At 44.9% G+C, this 20,947-nt stretch overlaps 1 protein-coding gene across 27 annotated transcripts in view; it reads right to left on the bottom strand.

Annotated features, from left to right (window-relative positions):
• The window catches only part of MICAL3 (microtubule associated monooxygenase, calponin and LIM domain containing 3), a 2,019,125-nt gene that overhangs the window by 47,032 nt on the left and 1,951,146 nt on the right, over positions 1-20,947 (bottom strand). For 22 of the 27 annotated variants that reach the window (XM_078673602.1, XM_078673604.1, XM_078673606.1 and 19 more), the window contains one exon: positions 11,685-11,750. The exons of the other annotated variants lie outside the window; for them this stretch is intronic. In XM_078673602.1, the coding sequence (XP_078529728.1) occupies positions 11,685-11,750 (66 nt within the window). The remainder of the gene's footprint in view (positions 1-11,684; positions 11,751-20,947) is intronic. 27 annotated transcript variants of the gene reach the window in all.

Raw genomic sequence — 20,947 nt, 5'->3', positions numbered from 1 at the left:
AGTGGAAGAGGTGATGGCGAACCCTGCCCCCCACTGGCGTCACATGGGCCTGAAAACACGGACGAGGAAGGTTTTTGAGGCAGGAGCTGCGGGGGGAGGTGTGGACTGGCCTCGCCGTATCCCCGACCACCGCCACGGCGTTTTCCACGGCCGCCACCTCGCTGTTGAACATTCTGCGGTGCGTGGCTGGCAGCACGTGTGGGGGCGCCCTTCCGTGGCCACGAAAGGAGCGAAAGGCACCCGATTGCTGGCGTGTGGCTGAGAGGCCCAAGGACTTGGCCGCTCAAGCGCATGGTCTGCCTTGTCGCCAAAGAGGCGACGGCCATTGAACGGCATGTCCAGAAGAGTGGCCTGGACATCGGCCGAAAAGTTGGCGGACCTCAACCAGGCGTGGCGTCGAACCGCCACCGTCGTTGCCATAGCCCTGCCCAGTGAGTCTGTGGTATCCAGCCCACACCGGATGGAATATCGCACTGCATCTCGGCCCTCCACAAGGGCTTGGACGAGTTTAGCCCAGACCTCCTCCGGACATTGTGGCAGCGCGTCCGCGACCGTGTCCCACAGGGTGTGGGTGTAGCGGCCCAAGAGGCATGCGGTATTGACAGACCGCAGTCATAAACTCAGGGACGAGAACACTTTCTTTCTGAATTGTTCATACCTCTTGGATTCCCGATCGGGCGGAGCCGTCGGGAATGCGGTCTGGGAAGTGGAGGTCTGGATGACCAGGCTCTCGGGGGTTGGATGGGTGGACAAAAAGCAAGGTTCACCCGGGGCCGGGCGGTAGTGTCTGGCCATGTTCCTATCCACAGGCGGACCTGTGGCGGGCTTGGACCAAGTGCCCACAAGAACGTCACACAAGGCCTCATTAAACGGAAGCGGAGGCTCAGTGGAGGTTGCCTGCTGTTTAAGGACCTCAGTGAGGAGGTTAGTCTTCACGGCCGCGACGGGGAGTGTCAGGCCCGAGGCCTTGGCTGCCCGCGTCAACACTACACTGTAGGCAGCCCCCTCCTCCGTAGCCATGGTGGGAGGGGAGACAAATCCAGTGTCTGGCGAAGTGTCAATTCCACTGTCCTCCCCAAGCTCATATGTCCAGTCCTGTTGAGAATGGCACTCTTGTGCCAGAGGGTCCACAGACCCCTCCCAATCACCTTCGTCACCCATCTCCTGCAACGCAGGGTCAACAGACGGGCCGTTTCATGGAAATAGAAATCTCCAAAAGCCGTCAGAAGCGGCGCCCAGCGGCACCGCTCCGGCGCCAGATCCGGACTGAAGGTAGGATTGGGGACGGCGTCCATAGTAGGCGCCGGGGGCGACACCCGCAGGCCCGGCGAGAGATGATAGAGGTAATGGAAATAGATCCAGAGTTCCCCATCACTCGTCGCGGTCCATCTTCTGGGAATAAATACTGTGAAGTGAAACTCAGCAAACTGCCTCAGGTCCTACAGTATTAGAAGGTAGCCCCAATATAAATTGCTTAAGAGTTTGGCAAGAGATGGAACTCCTTACCAACGGCTGTTGGCCTCATCTCCTCTACCTCCTCCTTTAAAATAGAAACGAAATATTTTCTAACGACAAAATTTCTACCTTAAGACAATATAACAGTCATATTGAAATTGTATAGTCCGCTAACTACTATAGGGATTGTCCCCTCCTATTACTGACTTTACTAAAGACCAATCCCTGTTATAATATTAGACTGTATGATTTGTTTGGTTCTCACACATGTATTTCCTGTTCTCTTTTTTTTCCCCCTCAGACTAAATGTTACATTATCCCCTGTTGATGTAAAGCGCTCCGATACCCACTAGGGTCAGGTTCGCGCTATATAAAACTTTGTAAATAAAAAATAAATAAAAGAAGTTTGGTGCCCAGGCACAATTTCAAGCAGTATGAAACTTAGATGTGCAAGTCACTAATCTTTCCTTATTAACTAGTCTTGAAAAGTTCCTATATTGTTCTTGACCAAATCACTAAGAGCTTCCAAATGTACGTATTTTATCTTCTATAGCTGCCCAGAAGCAGCCACTGACTTTCCTAATTAGCTCTAACTTCTGGACCCTTAGTTAGTTTTGGAGTGTGAAGAAGATAATCTAGATTCACATGCTGTGCACAATTCTGCCGTCTAGTGTTTGGGTTCAGAAAGCTTCTTGTATTTAAACTAATGTTTTCATTTAGGGTTTTAACCACAGGAGGCGTCATCTTGACTCTTCATTAGGGTTAGATTAAGCCCACAATACCCCAGTACGCAGGTGCCATCTTTAGATTCTTTATTTCTCACTTGGGTTCGGAAGTAATTAGCCGAGTTCCTTGCTAACAAAGTATTGAAACCTAGTTTCTCTTTCACCTCTCACAACTACGGCACCTGTGATATGCAACTTGTGGGCATTCAATCAGAGATCTTAATACACAAGCAACTGTTTTGTCATTGTGTGATGGGTTTCCCTGATATCTAATTTAGTATACATTATTTTTGATTTTGATTCTGATAAAGAGATGCTTACACCATCAAGGATGTTAAGTGCTGTAGAACCAATTAAAAACTAAGAGTAAAGGACTTTACTCAGAGCACCCAATAACCGGAAAAACCCCCCAGCTGTAACAAGCCTTTGCAAATATTTAAAAATGCTTAATTTGTCCCAGTGGCAGAAGTAACCGATCCCAGAGGTTGTTACTAAGAAATTTAAGAGACCAGCCTCTTGTTTAAGTTCCATGTGTTGATGGAATCTGAAGTATTAACTGGCATTCTAATCGAAGAGAGCGGAGTAGGTATGTAATAGCTAAACAGACGAGCCAGGTAGGAATGCTCTGGTTGGAAATAAACATGGATATTAAGCAGAGACATTTAAATTGAGTCCTTTGTTTCCACGGCCAACCAAAGTCGTTTTTTACGGGCATCAAAAACATGGGTCAACATTTCTAAAGTTAAAAAGAAGGCGTACTGCTGTATGTTGTATTCTATGAAGCATTGTAAGGTGAACTGCTGGCAGGCCCGTGTTCAGACTATTTCAGCAGTCTAATTTTAAGATCACACAGGCCATAAGATTAGTTGCATGTACCTTATAGGGCTTTGGAGCACTTCTTAACAAACGCAACAAACGATAACTTGAACTGCTGACCACTAACTTGGGGGCGTTGTCAAAAATTATTCCTACGTTTTGGCTGTTGAAACTGGACATGGGCCCATACTGATGTTAGTAGGCCAGAGAGATTCATGCTCTCTCCTTTTCCCCCCAGAATTCGATTTCATCTTGTTGATATTTAACTTTAAGAACTAATTGGCCATGCGTTGTTGACCTGCCTGCTAGGACTCGTAGAGGCAAGAGAGAGGCAGTGGCCGGTTGATTAAGGTGGGAAATAAGCTGTGCGTCAGTGATAGTGCAGCCAAAAGACTGAATGAGCCAAGACAGAGAACAAAATATAAATTAAAAAGTAGAAGTGACCAATATGACCCATGAGGGAATCCCAGTGATGCAGTGACGGACGGTCCCAGATATCTCTGTCTCCTTCACATTGTATGCCAAGATGTTGTGATCGACCGCATCAAAGGAAATTGAGAGGTCTAACAGCATCACTCTTGCTGAATTTCCTTCATCTAAAATGGTTCAGTTATTTCACTGCAAGAAGCATAGCAGAATCATTTAAGATGTTGTGTATCTCTAGAAACTCCTTTAACTGATTGATCTGATAGAGACTTCTAGCTGCAGATTCCTTACCTTAGAATAATCCCTAGGCGTCAGACTAGAACAGGAATTGTTTTGTGAACAGTATTTCTGCATGCTGGTAGCTGGCGTCGCGAGGCTCCGCGTGGAGTCATCCGCGCCGGAAGGGACGTGCGCAGTACCTACATCGGCTCCACCCCTGCGCACTGGTGCCAGTTCTTTTCTTTCCACGCCAGTCAGTGCAGATCCGGTAAAAGCTACCCACAGTCTTTTTACTGCTCTTTTTTGACTTTTTGTTGAGATTTTTTCGAGACCTAGTCTCCTGGTGCATCAAGAGAAGAAGGTCTTGAGATAGTTAATGGAACCACTCCAGATGCCTGTCGTCGCAGTTGAATTTCTCGGGGAAATCAGGTAAGTTTCACAGGCACAAGAAGAGTATGAACTCGAAGAGATCTTCGACTTCACCACTTCCGTCAAAGTCATCTGACAAAACAAGAAGCATTGGCATTTGACGCCTAGCTCTGTGCTTGAGCCTGCACCTGGGCTGTCTCCGCGCTTCCCAGAGTTTTCAGGAGCCGAGCGAACCCCTCAAATTTACGAGAATTACAAGGGGCCATGCACCTCATATTTGGATGGATCGTCCCCGCTGGAGTGCCTTCGGGCACTGTGAGCTCCGGAGAAGCCCCAACTGATCTTCCGCAGGTGGTTTGCCCCCAGCGCTAGTCGGGTCCCTTGGATCCGTTGATGACTCCAAAGCAAGGCTGGTTACACCACCTCAACCCTCCCCGGCACCTGCTCCAGTGCCGACACCCCTAGCACCGCCATCCCAGACTCTGACACTGCATTATCCAACACTAGCTCCAACGGGGCAGACCCCTCATGCCTAAGCCAGAGAATTATTCTTTCAATAGGCTTGGATTTGGGGGCAAACTGGATGGGTCAGAGGACCCTCTTCGCTGCTAGTACCCGATACAAGACACTGAGGACAACTGGTATGAGAAATTGGCAGATGCCAGTGGTTTGGACATCTCCCCAGACACTAGCTTGGTCTTTTGCCCTACCATGCCTAGGGTGGAGGGTGCCTCATTTTGCTGTGATGGTGATCAGGGTGGTTGAGTTCTTGGACCTTCATTCCAACCCAAAATCTTACTCCCTTTTAATGAAGCACTTACATGAGTCCATTTGGGGGCCAGGTCCAAGCCCTGCACAAGGGCTCCTGTGAATGGGACAACTGCACGCTGCCACTGACCCACTCCAGAGGATCCCAATTACTTTATCCAGCAACCCACCCCGGGGAGCCTGGAGTCCAGGCCTCCGTATCCCGGGTGCACTCCACCAGACAGGGAATCCAAGTGGCTGAATACCTTTCGTAAGAGGGTTTTCTTTTCGTCAGCCTGGCATTGCGATCAGTGAACACCGCATGCCTTTTGGGCCCATATACACAAACTATCTGGGATTCTGTTGCGCAAGTGCCAACAACGATGTCAGAAGAGGCCCGAGCCATACTATCACATACTTATTTATTTATTTTAATTTGATTTATTCTGAAGTTTTATATAGCGCTGGCCAGACCTGACGGTATCGGAGCGCTTTACAACAGTCGTACTGCAAAAGATCATAAAATACAGTAATAGTATAGAACATGGACGGAGAGTTTCAGCGGGTTGTGAAACTAAGGGGCATTGAAGACTTGGAATGCCTTCGACAAGTGTCATAGTCTTGGGCTGCACTCCCCTTCCAGGCAGTAATGTCAGCAGCGCTTCTGCAGCTCCTGTACCTTCGCTGGGGAACGATCTAGGAAACGATTTTTGAGCTGTCCTTTGAATTTTGGAAAGGAAGGGATAGTTCTGATGTGGGAGGGAATAGAGTTCCAGATTTTGGGCGCGTTACCTGCGAAGGACCGGGCCGCGGTTTTTTGTTTACGTGCTTTCAGCGGGATGAGTAGTAGTGTGTTCGAGCTCCTGAGAGTCCTGGTCTGACTGGCTTCTTTGAGTTTGGAGGCCAGGTATTCAAGTTTGCCTGTGAGAAGGGAGTTTTGCGTGAGGTAAGCTGTTCTGAAACTAGCACGCATTTCAACTGGGAGCCATTTTAGTTCTCAGAGTGCGGGTGAGATGTGGTCGAATTTCTTCACTCCTGTAACCATTCTGGCTGCTGCGTTGAGAGTTGTTTTGAGGGGAGCAAGGTGTGACTTTGATGTACCTGAGAGGGCTGCAATCCCATAGTCTAATCTAGACAACATCAATGCTTGGGTGGCTTGTTTGAGGTCCTTGGGTGGGATGAAAGGTTTTATTTTGTTCAGTAGCTTTAGGTTAAAGAAGGCGCTCTTGGCGGAGTTCTTAATGTGTTTGGTCATGTCCAATTCCGGATGTAGAGTGATACCTAGTGATTTTACAGAGTCTGCCATGTGAGGTTTCCGTTGAGCGCATCGATCGCTTTGAGCCATTCCACATTTGGGGGTCCTCTTCTTTGTTAGAGATGAGGAGTATTTCAGTCTTGTCTTGGTTAAGTTTTAGGTGGTTACTTGAAAGCCAGTTTTGGACTTCCCTCAGCGTGTCATTGAGTCTCTGAATGTCCTCAATGGCGGTGGTTTCCAGGTAGATCTGTGTGTCATTTGCAGACAGATGGAAGGCGTTGTTGGCTTTTCTGAGTAGGGTTGTGAGAGGTTCCATATAAATGTTGAAAAGTTGCGGGGAGAGCATTGAACCTTGGGGGACTCCCCTGCCGACAGGGTGTAGGTCGGATGCAAAGTTTTTGATTTTTATTCTTTGGGTGCATTGTGAATGAAGGAGGAGGACCAGTGTAGGACCACCTCATCTAGACCTGCCCTTTCTTGAAGCACCTTAATCAGAAGTTTGTGGTCAACCGTGTCAAAAGCTGCCAATAGGTCTAAGAGAATGAGAAGGCAGCATTTGTCTGCATCAAGTGATTTGTGGATGTCATCAATGACGTTGAGGATCGCGGTTTCCGTGCTGCAGCCTTTTCTGAAGCTGGATTGGTGGGAATCGGGAAGGTTGATGCTTGAAGGAGCACACATTTTTCTAAGGTTTTGGATAGAAGAGGTAAGTTAGAAATGGGTCTAAAAATATTCAGATCTTTTGTGTCTAGGCCTGGTTTCTTTAGCAGTGGCGTGACTTAACCAACTTTGAGGCAGTCGGGGACGACTCCGGTTCTTAGGGAGCTGTTTATGATCTTGCACCAGAGCGGGGCAAGGGAGAGTTTCAGATTTTTGGTTAGTTGTGGGGGTCGAGGATCTAGAGCGCGGGAGGAGGGATTGGATGTGGGGATCAGTTTGACTATCTCTTCATGTATTGGGATGAACGATTTCCTTGGTCCCAGGCGAGATGCCCTTGATGAGGGGGGCAATATTGATGTCCAGTGAGAGCTCAATCTTATTGGTCTGGTCCTCAAAGAAGTTGGCGATTGCAGATGGCAGATATCAAGCAAAGTTCACCATCCGATGTGGACTGGACACAACAGACTTGCAGGGCAGAGCGATTTCATAGTTACTGCCATTGAGACGTCATTCCTGGCTGAGAACCATTGACTTTTATGGGGATGTCCAGGCATCTCTCATGGACATGCCCTTTGATAGCACTCGTCTCTTCAGAATAAGGCAGACTCCGCACTGGAGCGCTTCAAGGACAGTAGGGCTACACCCAGGTCCTTGGGCCTTTCCATGGCCCCTCATCAATCCCACTCTGCCTTTTGCCCCTATTGTGGCTACAGGAGAAGCTTCCAATTGCATCTTTACACGCCCAACCACACCAGCCATCAAACTGCACAATCTTTTCATGGCAGAGGACGAGTTTCACAAAGACATGGGCCAGGCAGCCAGAAGCTGAACCAGTCCACCTTCCACCCAGCAGCTGTAGCCTCCAAACCCCTTTAGAGTATGCCCTCTGACCATCATGGGCATCCAGTTGGTAGGGGGGCAGGATACACCATAACCTGCTACATCTGCATTTCTGCAGTTTCCAGATCAGCCATCCCATTTCTAATCTTCTATTGTACTCCAACATATGTTTGCACCATGCTCATTCATTTTGCCACATTTGGACCTCAACCTAGTTCTAACATTTTTGATGTGTTCTACCTTCAAGCTGCTACAGTACTGCACTCTCAGGCGCCTTAACAGCCTTCCTAGTGGTGATGACATCTGCCGGGAGGGTCAGTGATCTACAGGCATTGTCATTACAGCCTCAATACCTTACGATCTGCCCAGACAAACGGGTCCTTCGCACAAGAGCATCCTTCTTACCGAAGGTGGTTACTCCCTATCATATAGGCAAGTCCATCACTTGTGCCTACCATTTACACTCCTCCTCACCCTTCTAAAGAAGGGAAAGGCTGGACCCAAAAAGAGTGTTGTCATTCCACCTTGACTGCACAAGAGAGCCCCAAATGGATGATCAACTCTTTCTGGGGTACGTTGGAGCCAAAAAAGTTAAGGTGGTGCAGAAACAGACCATTTCGGAACAGATAGTGCTCTGCTACACATTGGCCCGAAAACAACCTCCTGAAGGTTTGCAAGCTCATTCTACGAGAGGCAAGGCTGCAACCACTGTGTTAGCTCATGGAGTCCCTGTCCTGGATAACTGCCAGACAGCAACGTGGGCTTCCCTGCAAACATTTAAGAAGCATTACTGCCTGGACAGTCAGGTAGGGCAAGATGGGCCTTTTGCCCATTTGGTCCTACAGAATTTTCTGGTCTAATCTGTATTGCAGCCCCACCTCCCGGGAGGTACTGCTTAGGTACCTAGTCTAAGGTAAGGAATCTGTGCTGAAGTCTCTAGCACATGAACAAGATACATACCTTCAGTAACGTAGTTTCCGTACTGACCCACCCATACTTCCCGCTCTGCGATCGAATGTCAGAGTAAAGATTATGTTTCCCTTTTCAGGGACCTATAGTTTATGCACCAGAGGACAGTATTCTTCGTGGCTTCTTGCTTCTGGTGTGGAAAGTTGTGAAAAAAACCCTGACAGCACGCAGGGGTGGCACCCATGTAGGCACAACATAAGACACTTTCGGCACGGAGGATGCCACACAGAGCTGAACGACCCCATCTACTGGCACACAGGGGTACTGTTCATGAAAGATTTCTGGATTCAGTCTGATGCCTGGGGATTATTAGAAGGTAAGACATCTGCAGCCAGATATGGCGTTACAGAAGGTAAGTAACTTGTTCGTCACACATAGTTAGCTGACCCAACGTTCATACCATAAACTGTCAAGGACAAGGAGGTCATGTGTCTTCTTATCATATTTTTCTAGTGATTATTCTTATCATTAAGGACATTCATTTTCAAGTTAAAATCTCTCAATATAACTTATTGTCCTTGACATTCAGAAGCATTAGTTATGGTATAGAAGATTTTGCTGGTGCTTTCAGCAGACATATTGTGTAAACTAATGTATCCGGGCATACTGCTTCCCAGCTGTTATATGCTTTTGAGCCGCACAAGCTTACAGCTAATAAAGGAGATACTTGATCGCATTAGACATTACAGAACTGCTTATGGTAAAAACCTCTCCAAGTGTGAATCACACGTTTAATGCTATAAACGTTTTCATTTCTGACAAATGAAACTGGTATATTTGGCAAGGCTACTTGTATTGGCTTGGCGCATAACAAGATTCTTCAACAGGTTTGCAGTGGATCTTTCTCTAGCGGTCTGCAGGGCAACTTCCTGAGGGCTGTAGAAACACTTGTCCAGATGCAAGCATAATCACAGTTCAGTCAGGTGGTCTAATGCAAATTCCCAGACTGCTGGCATTTATGCTGTTTGTGATTCTATTTGGTAATCTGTCCCCACATGTTGTCAATAAAAGACATCCAGGCGCAGAGGTAAAGAACTAAGACAAACCAGTAACTACGATATTCCTTCTCAATACGGTCCTTTAACATTAACATACCATCTAACATACCATCTTAGGTAGAGATATTCATGATTATACCCATCTCCTTTCCAAGAATGCGAGTAGGGATTATGTGAGGATACGGCTAGAGGTAGTGATTTAAGAAGGATATGTACAGGTAATACACAGGAACCACTTGTATTTATAACTGGTAAAGCACAGTTTATGGTTCCTGTACATGCTTTTGGAAGGTTCCATAGTTAGTAGTCAAAGGAACCCTACCAGCAAATAGTACTTTGTGAACAAGCATTGCTTTTTAAGTGATTCCTCATTGTGAGGGCAACATAAAAAGCCTAGAAGGTTAGAGATACAAAAAGGTAGCAAAGACCTTAAAAGAAATAAAAGTGTGCTTAAGGTTTCAGTTAAAACCTATTTCCTTTAGTTAGTACAACGAAGAAAGTCAGGTGATACACCATTAAAACAAAGAGTCAGAAAATGATTCACCTCTCTCAATTTCCCTTCTAGTTTGCATGACTGTACTGGTGTAAGACTTTCGCAACTGTTAAACAGGACAGAATTATTGAATGGATTTCACAGTAGCAACCTTCTATCATGCTACAAACCACGACTGGCAGATGCTAGGTAAGCAGCCCTCGAAGAAGGTATTGCGTGGTAATAAGTGCTCTGCTAGTTGAGTTGCAAGTTAATAACCTAAGGCCTCAAACCTATCTCTGCTTAATGAGAAGACATATCTTTAGTAGGAGGTCCTCACTGATTTGATCATATAAACGGTGCTTCATATGTAAAAACATTTGCAAGGCCGATGCTCTTTTCAGAAGCAATTGAATGTCAGTGAATGGAATACCAAGGCTGATGATCCTTAATACTACTGATGCCGCCTTAATCCACTACCAGGAGCTCCCCCTGCTGCTTTCTATCACACTTGAAGGCTCCTGCTTTCCCCTTCTGTGACGGTTTTATCATCATTCTCTTCCTTCATCTTTCCACTTTGTGTTTTTTTCCCTCTCTTGATCTTTGGTCAATGATTGATGCAGAAAAATAGGTGCCGGTACCCAAAAATATGTGCCTGGGCCCCACTGGCAACCACCAGCTCAAATTTAGCACCAAGATAGAACGACCAAATCAGTAGCAGAAATTCAAGGAACGGAAGGATCAGAAATATATGACAATGACAAGATGAATTTATTTCTGACTAACTCTATGGACACCGTTACCTTTGAATTAAACACCAAAATACAACTTCCATGTGCTACACTACACTGTCCCCTTCGTGTCATCTGATTGTTTGTGATTTTCGAGAAATTTGAAACACAACAAATGCGTTTTAAGCATGCATCTTCCAGAGCAGCACAGCAAGAAGCACTGGTTACTTGGATCTGACCTTTCACCCCTAGGACAGTCATAGGTTAAGTATGAGGCAAGAAATATAAATATAAATAAATAAATTAAAAAATATTCCCCCAGCCAATAACCAGCACTGGTCACCTACATATGTAAAGATCTACAGCCAGCAAGCATCATAGTGAAAAGGTCAACAGCAAATCAGCTTAAAATTGATCAGGGCGGCAGGAGAAGAGTGGAATCATGACAGAATGCAGGAAGGGATAGGAGTTATGAAAAGCAGTTCCATAGGTAAAGAGGTTAGAGATGATCACATAACACCCATACTTCCCCATGCCCATACAATGCAAACCCCACTCCCCACTGCTGCAGATTCACAACTCGGAAAAATGCAAACAAGAGGCAAATCAACCATAAGAAAAAAGATTTTCTTAAACCAGAAGATATTTCTGTTTTGTCAACAAGTTGCTATGGGGCGCAGTATCCCTTTTACCGTATCACCCAATCCTGAACTAGCACCCCGCTTTTTGAAGTGTACATATAGAAAGCACAGAATGTGCAGATCAGTCAGTAGAAAACATGTGCCAAATGATCCCTGTCATCCAACCCACAACAGCAAAAGGGATACTGTTCCTTCAAGGGATGGTCATCGCATACGAGGACGCTTCGCCCAAGACTAATGCAGAATGCTTCACAGTTTTGGGGAAAGGATATACCCTTTCCAGGGCAATGGGGAAAGCGAGTGTTACTACGATAGTCCAAGTGAGGTGGGCAGGGGAAGCGGGTGTGCAAGGTCACATTACCTTCATGAGCACAGCAAGGGCAGAAGGAGATGGGTCTACGACGTGGTGTCCCAGCATCGGGCTCAACTTCAAAAAGGAACCAAAATGGTAAGGGAGTGGTGGGTTGGGAAAGGAGGAGAAAAAGGAGAAGTAGGCAGGAACAAGGATCAAATGGGAGGTGGAGTAATAAGGAGAGAGGAGAAGGTAGGTTGAAACAAAAATAAAGCAAAAAAGACAAGCAGAGGACAAAAAGCGTAAGAGTAAGAAAAAGAAAAACAACAAGAAAAGAAAAAACAAGATATGGAAAAGCAGAAACCTAGGAGCACAGTCTCATGGGTTCAAAAGCACCTGCAGTACAGAGATCAAACAGTAAAAGACGAGCATGACGTTTAGGTATAAAACAAAAAAGAGTATCTCAGGCCATACAGTCGCCCAGCCAATGTGATACTCAAACTGGGACGAAGAGTAGACCTGTGTAGTAATAGTAGTGAGAGTAATATTTGAGTATGTAGATGTCCTCAGAGTTTGAAAGAATATTTTTGTCAAATAATACTCAAGATTTCTTCAGTTTTATTAAAGTATTTTTAGTTTTTCTTTCAAAGGGTGCCTACTGGAGCGATCCCTTCGGAGGAGCTGCATGGTAAGCATGGACAAAGTAGAACACTTGTAGGGTTGATCTATTCCCGCAAGTGAGACTACCTGTTAAATCGTCGGTCACAAAAGACCTTAGCAGAGTGTTTAACTCGCATGCGGTTACCACTATCGGCAAGTAGAATACGATTGATGTTTCGCTTCTAAACAGAAAACGAAAATTTGCTTGGTTGCCAAAATACCCCCATTTGCCAATTCAAGAGGATTTTCAGACTTTCGGAATGCTGAAAATTCAAGCAGTGAAGCAAATATTTTGCGAGTGGATAATTATCTTTCTATTCGTCTTTGCAAGTTCATGCATACTTCAAAGCACCAGTTCAAAACCACATGTCTGAAATTTACAGAGTTCTTAATATGTTAAGTGAAAGCAGTCTCCAAAAAAGTTGGGGAATCGGAGCTTCCACAGGCTATATTTTAAGTATTATGGGCAGGGTGTCTGTATTGCACTCGTGCCATTAGACCCAATTCAGGCGTGAGACCTCCGATTTTTAAAGCCATAAAGTACTTCCATTTTTCTTTCTCACCCCTGAAATTGTCCCTACTTAAATATAAGTCAATCTGAAGATTAACTCCCCTCGACTCAGATTTTTTTTTTTAATCCAGATTTCTTGCTTTTCAAATGTTAGCATGTATGGTATTAATGAATACCAGAGATTAGAAATCGGACTCCCACGATGTATGCATCTGTGAAATTGCTTTATATACCGGGGGGGGGGGGGGGGGGGGAGTATAGGGAGGGGGGGGGGGGGCGGCGGGGGGGCCTGAGGTTTGCCAGGGCGTGTGCTTAGCTACACCAACCGTGGACATGTGCATTTCAGATGCTCATGATCATTTAAGTGTTGCTTAAATAAAGAGTATATGCCCTAGTGACTTATTATATGCTACGCGTTGGAGGACAGGTGATGGAACTGCTAGGGTGTGGGCTTGTGGGCTTGCGATCTTGCACCGTATACATGTTTCTAAACACATGCATTGAACACTCGTGTATCTTACAATTCCCAATGTTTCAAACTCTAAGACCGAAAGTCTGACAAGGCTGTCTTTGTTCCGCTTCGGAGCAGGAAGTCTAACTGTTTCATACCTAGAAGGTAACCCTGAAGCTACATGATGGCAGCCTACACCGAGGTTTTTTACAAACCATTTCCATTAGGTTTCACAGCATACATACACAACCGAAAAACATTTCAGCAGGTGCAATTCTCTTATCCCAATGCAGAGATATGAGGAAAGAACAAGCTCTTTTGCTTACATCATTCACCATTATATCATTCTACTGATTAAGTTGAATGTTGACCCCCAAGATCGCATTCTAAATGCATCCTTTGTTCCAGGTGGGCCTGGTACAACATTAAGGAAAACTCCCATCATTTCTGGTGGCTCATGACTGCGAAGAATGAAACCCAGAACCTCTAGCATTTTTCGTCCACACATTGATATAATTGTGTTATGAGTGCAACGAATAGATATTGAAGGAGGGTTCTGTTTTCTACGCAATAGACAATATGCAAAACTCCACAACTTAACAGCAATCAGTGTTTCGTACTAAAGAAAGAGATCTCGGTGTGAATTTAACCACCATCAACGGAGGGCTGGCTTTCTGGCAGGGTCTTTAGTTTGCGCATTTATTTAATACAGCATTAGTCCAGAGTGACCCAGTCAATAGATTTTAGATTATCCCCTTTTTTAGGTCTCGCCTGGTGCAAGCACAGCATGCGCTGCTCTCGCCATGGAGAGGACCTTTTGCAATTGATTCAGCCAAAGCTGAATGTACGGCTGTCTAGATGGACAAAGATGGCTGCTCTCGCCATCTGCTCTTGCCATGGAAAGGACCTTTTGCAATCGATTCAGCCAAAGCTGAATGTACGCTCGTCCAGATGGACAAAGATGGCTGCTCTCGCCATCCACAAGGCTAAAAATGCACGTGCATGTGGACAGCCCGACTCCATCTTTGTTTACTTTTATTAGCGTAGGGATATGCACTAGCATTATCTTGTCCCTACGCATGCATGGTGGCGTGCTTACGCTTTCCCAGACAGGCGGAAGGGCCCGGTGGCAGTGCTGAGGAATCCGCCAAGGTGCGCGCAGTCACCGTTTGACCACAGGAGCTGGTGCGAGGCTTCCCGCAAGCATTAAAGTCACTTGCCCAGTAAAAAGCTACTAATACTCAATATTACTAAACTTGTTTGCATTGCTTCTTTTGATGGCTGTGTTTCTTCTGTGCATTAAGCACCATTAAGGTGACCTCTGCCCTCTCTTTCCAGTCTTGCAAACCCCACTCTGTCCAACAAGGCTTAGATCCAGAAACTCGACAGCTAGTTTTCTAAGCGCGTGTGTTGTACAATGAGAGCAACTGAGTTCACTACAATTCCCAGAATGCGTGAGATTGGTTAAAGGAAATCTATAATAGGGTGCCTGCATTTTTTGTAACATGGAGTGGTCTGGTAACCTGAGTGCAATTCTTGGCCACCACATAAAGAGAATCTTTATGCTGGTATCATGGCAGCTGTTCATAAGTTATGTTTTCATTGTTTGATTTGTACTCCTGTCTGAATGTTTGGGGAATTGGTCTAATCGTTGCTAGCCGTTTTATTACACAAAAGGAGCATAGAATATGATGTTTGTGCGCATTACTTGAGCGTGTCGACATAGCCAGCAGGTCCCCCTCTTCCGTTGGCATGGTTTGTTGTCTGATGCCAGCTCACTTCAGCAATAGTCAGTGGGTGGCAGGTTGACTGACAAACCAGACCTGTGCATGACGAGGGCACCCGGTCCGTTACGGCTGAGCCCGAGGATGTTATTCAATAGCAAGGCATGCAACCTTGAACTCTTTATAATTAAACATTGAGTAAAACGCTCTTAGAACATGAATTGGACTGTAAATCCTCATGCAAGGTTGGTCTGCTTGATGTCCTCTTTTGAATAGTACGCGGAATGCTCCTCAGTCCGCTGGTGTAATTAATTAATGGAGAGACACAAAGATAAATACGTTTCCACAGCAATGAAGCCGTAGGTTGTAATAATAAAACGTACATGTTTACATTACAATCATCACGGTCTAACTGAGGTCAGAGGGTTCCCGGAAATGTAAGGCTGCTGACGCAGAGAGGCGCGAGGACACGGCCTGGAATGCTGAATCAGTGACGTGCGGGAGCACCATCTACATTTAAATGAGACACTGGTAGTTGGAGCACGACTGCTGTGCGGCGAGGATGGCGCTGTCGAGTTCTGGGAGGTGATAGTGGCACATGTGCATTGGAGAGCTCACTGCTATAAAGCAGAAACCACAACTGGGCGCGTGCTGATGTGTCGCCCCAGTCAGGTAAGGATCATGCTTTGCTCTCAGTTCCAGGTCAGCGGCTTACACATGTTAGAGCAGAGTAACAATGGCAAAGTAACAACACGCTGTGTTCTGGAGGATTTAATAACTATTTCGTGAGAAACAGTGCTGTGTGGCTACTGTCTAGGCTCTGGTCCTATATAGAGTGGACTCCGGGTGTAGCCACAATTGGAGCAGCAAGTGCAGTGGCACCGGGACTCATTCTAACCTGATATTTCTAACGTTTACTTCCCCAGCAGCAGTCAAAGAGGTCATTTTTTTTTCTTGCTTGCACCAGGGCCCATGGCATCCTTGCTACACCACTGTGTGGACTCCATAAATAGAGCTTCAGTGAGTTTTCTAACATCTGTTTTTGGGTAAGAGCTCCTTCTAGTCTGGTAGTCACTCGAGGAAAATGTCCATCATATTCTCTAAATCTTGCATTGGTTGACTGTGGATGCTTAAGACTATTTCATAGTTATATGATTTGTCTTCAAGACTATTGACTCGGAGAACAACACTCGTGATTATTTGGGGATCTGTGCTATATTGCTACAAGACCTAGTCACTTGGAGAACCATGCACATACTTATAAGTCTATTCACTAGGAAAATCGCACATATGCCTATGAAACCAGTCACTTGGAGAACACGCATATGCACACAAGGCAATTCACTAAGAGTATTGCACTTATGCCTATGCAACTAGTCACTTGAAAAACCATGCAAATGCATATAAACTATTCACTTGAAAAACAAAGTACAAGCACACAAGGCTATTCACTAAGAGAATTGCACATATGCCTATGAAACTAGTCACTTGAAGAACCATGCAAATTCATATAAACTATTCACTTGAAAAACAAAGTACAAGCACACAAGGCTATTCACTAGGAGAGCCACACATATGCTCATGAAATTAGTCACTTGGAGAACAATGCACATGCATATAAACTCTTCACTTGGCGAAACACACACATGCATATAAAAGTAATCACTTGAAGAACAAGAATATTCAATGGGAGAAAAGCAAATATACCTATGAAACTAGTCACTTGGAGAACAATTATTATTATTATTATTATTATTATTTATATGGCGCACAAATCATCCCCGGAGGGATCTCTCGGCGCCCGGGGCGCAGACGACAACATGCAGTATCATTTATCTAAAATAGCCAGGTTTTTAATTGTTTCTTAAAGATCGTGAACGTGGGACAAGCCCGCAGATCTTCTGGCAGTGCATTCCAATATTTGGGGGCCAAATAGGAAAAGGCATGCCCACCCATCTTAGCCTTTTTAATTATCCGGGTTTGGAGGAGCTTATGGCCACTGGATCTTAACTGCCTGGACGGGATATACCATGTTAACTTTCTCGTTAGATATCCTGGTGCCAATCCGACCAGGGCTTTAAAGACCAGGCACAAAAGTTTATAGACTGCTCTTTTCCTCATGGGGAGCCAATGCAACTCACTCATTAATGGAGAAGAGGGAGTGCGTCCAGGCTTATTCAGAGCTAGGCGTGACGCCGTGTTTTGCATGACTTGAAGCTTTGAGAACAGGTCTTACCTCATCCCCACCAGTAGAGCATTTTCGTAGTCAAGTCTACTAACTAGAAGTGAGTGTATCAGAGCCCTTTTGGTGGAGAGCGGAATCCAGGGGAAGATCTTCTTTAGCATGTGCATTAATCCGAAGCATTTGCCGGATAGAGTTTTCACATGCTCCTCCATGGATAATTTACAGTCCAGTAGCACGCCCAGGTTTTTAGCCCATTTTTTGGGGGAGGGAACTTCTCCAAGTTCCACCGGCCAACATTCCTCAGTCCATAAATACTCCGCTTTCCCGAACAATAAGATCTCAGTTTTGCTTGAGTTCAGTTGCAGGAAGTTATTTTCCATCCACACGGCAATTTTTGTCATACATAGCTTGAATCTGTCTTTGGTCACTACTGGGTCCTTCTCAATGGGGACAATAATCTGCGTATCGTCGGCGTAAGAGATGGTTTAGAACCCGCAAGAATTAATAACAGAGGCCAGGGACGACACATAGATATTGAACAGCGTGGAGCTTAATATAGAGCCCTGGTGCATACCCTTATCCACAGTTGTAGTCCTGGATACAAAGGTGTCAAGTTGTACACATTGGGATCTATCCGAGAGGAAACTCTGTATCCAATCCAAGACCCTCCCCGTGACACCAATCTCTCGCATTTTATCTAATAGAATTCTGTGAGAGATGGTGTCAAAGGCCGCTGATGGATCCAGGAAAACCAACATAGTGGGGGTCCCTTCGTCTAACAGCAACCTGTTATCTGTAACCTCTGTTAAGGCAGACTCCGTGCTGAATCCAGCCCAGAAGCCTGACTGCGAGGGATCCAGGAGGTTGTGGTGTTCCAGATAATCTGAAAGTTGTCGATTAACCAGGGACTCCATTATTTTTGAGCACCCTGGAAGAAGAGAAATGGGCCTGTAATTTTGTAAGTCCGCAGAGTCTGCTGAGGGTTTCTTCGGCAAAGGTTTAATAAATGCCTTCTTCCATTTCAAAGGGAAAGAGAAAGTTGCTAAAGACAAATTACAGATTTCCTTAATTGGATTAGCCAATTCCAACACTAAATCAGACATGATGTGGGGAGGAGCCACATCGGCCGGGGAGCCTGACTTAATGTGTTTTAACAATGATAGAACTTGCCCCCTCGTGATGGTTGCAAAGGTCTCCAGTTTCAGCTGGAGAGGATTATCTGGAGCCGGGGTTTCTGCTCTATACTCCAGATCCAGCTCGAAAGAGTTATAGATGTCATCTATTTTACTTGTAAAATGCAAGGCTAACTCATCGCAAAACTCTTGCGTAGAGGGGCAGGCAAGATTGCTAACTCTTGGGTTAGTAAATTCTTTGAGAACCCTGAAGAGTTCTTTGGAGAAGCCCTTAGCTTCATCTATTCGGGTGGCTAGGTGTGTTCGCCTTGCTATATTGCAGTTCCTAAGATATGCCCTGTGTGCTGTGTTCTAGGCCAGTCTATCTTCCTCTGCTTTTGTTTTCCTCCATTTACCGTCTCGGTCTCCAGTTTACTTAGGCTTCATTGATATATTTACACTCATAAAAGACGGAGGGAAAAATAATGAGCCATATGTTGTTGGTGTTATTTTCCTCCATTGTCTGCGAGTGACTTTGCGTCCTTGAGGCTGAGGTGGACTTCTATGGGCAGAGAAAGAGAAACATAGCGCCATGTGATCAGACCAACTCACTGCTTGAGGAGGTTCAATTATAAAATTTGACATATTAGTAAAAATATTGTCCAGTGTATGGCCCGCTATATGTGTTGGCTCGTATACTTTGGGGGAAAGATCTAACATATCCATGGCTGCCAACAGATCTCCAGTATCGATATTAGTAGTGGTGTCAAAATGGAAATTAAAATCCCCCACAATAAAAAGTTTTCAGCATATAGGACTTAAGGGGCAAGAGTTTCCAGTAGTGCAGTGCAAAAAATCTTGTTTTCACCCGGAAGGTGATACACTACCGCCCCTATTACCTTCTGACAGCGAGCGAGTTCCATCGAGAAGATCAACAGCTCCAAATTAGGTGTGGAGATAGTATCCAAAAATTTTAGATGCACATGCATATGAAACTATTCACTTGGAGTACCATGTACATGCATCGGACTAGTCACTTGGAGAACCATACACATGAGCATAAAACTATTCACTTGGAAAACCACAGATATACAAACAAGAGAATTCACTAGCAGAACTGCACATATTCCCGCAAGACTTGTTGACTTGCAGAACCACGTACGTGCATATAAGAACTATTCGCTTGGTGAACAAGGCACATTCCTAGTACAGGGCTATTCAATGAGAGTCAAGCACTTGAATATAAGACTCATGATTTGAAGAATGACACGCATGCATATAAAAATATTCACTTGGAGAACGCCATGCTCCCCTACAAGACTAGTCAATTGGAGAACCACACATATGTATACAATATTATACGCTTGGATCACCACGCACATGCATGTAAGACTACTCACTTGGAACACCACACGCATGCACATACAGTAATACTTCCTTGCTGAACCAAACACATAAACTGTTCACTTGGAGATAATGACACATTTGCTGGAAAAAGTTGTGATTTGTCAGCATGCACATTTTCTGGTTCAGCCTGTTTGACAGTTGTATCTCCAAGGTTTCCTTAATCTAAAACCTTGATACACCTTTTTTATCGGTGCCGTACTGCTAAGCTCTGCCAGTTCTGCTATGTGTTCAGTCATCATGAATACATTTTAGAAAAAAAATGAACGATATCTTTTTAATACATTCAGTGCAGCCTGTTTTATGTTATCCCATATGTTGGCTAATTTCTGTATCTGATCTTTATTTTTGCAAAGTACTCCAAAGTTTCTTTTACCACTGTTTACATTGGTAAGTAAATTGAAATAAGGTATAGAAAAGAATGATGACCATAAAGTCAGACACTGCATAAGCTGCTTCAGAGAAGTGCGACATCTCGCTCTGCATGGATATGCACACTCAATATCATAGCAGTATGCAGTGTCTGTTTCATGTAGAAGCAACTCCTATGCAGCTCTTGATACTGTCAGCTTTTCATTGAATTGTCTGTCAAGGCACATGTCCACCCGGGAGTGGACATATGGGCACATCTATGCTAAACTCTGCAATGCTTTAATCCATGGCGGCACACCACTGAGGATAATGTGCTGCATGACTAACCAAAGGTCCCAAAGGCGAGACCTATTAACTATGCCAATGCTTGTCCTTTAACTGCAATAAAGAACGGCTGCCAGCACTTTCACCAGTTATAACCGGGCAGTCTGCTCTTTCGGAAGAATTCGGCTCTAACAGTAAAGTGCCTAAACTTTGTTGAGAAGACAATGCAGAAATGCCAGGAAAGGCTGACTTTTGCACAGCACTTGAAGGGCTTTTATTATATATTAATGCGAATTTAAATACAGCACAGGCATTGCTTGGCTATTGTTTGTGCAAACAATACACTGAAGTACCTGGCAGCACTTTAAAAAAAAAACCTTTATGTATTCAATTTATCAAACATTAACTGGTTTGTTTGTTGTAGAGCGAAGTTTAGCTGTAGGGCACTAGACTGCTAGTACTAATGCTGGTAAAGAAATGGAAAGACTAGCAGCCAGATTCATCATTGTAAAATCGGCTCGCAAAGGGCCACATTCTGAGAATCCGGCCCTTTGCGAGCTCTATTTTTGCATTTGGGATTCATCATCCCAAATGCAAAAATCGCAATTACAGAAAGCGCAAAATTGCGAAGAATCGCATTTAAGGAATC

This window comes from Lissotriton helveticus, chromosome 1_1, assembly GCF_964261635.1.
Source record: "Lissotriton helveticus chromosome 1_1, aLisHel1.1, whole genome shotgun sequence".
Lineage (NCBI taxonomy): Eukaryota > Metazoa > Chordata > Amphibia > Caudata > Salamandridae > Lissotriton > Lissotriton helveticus.
Note: the sequence above shows the minus strand (reverse complement) of the source record. Positions and strands in the feature narration are given on the sequence as shown.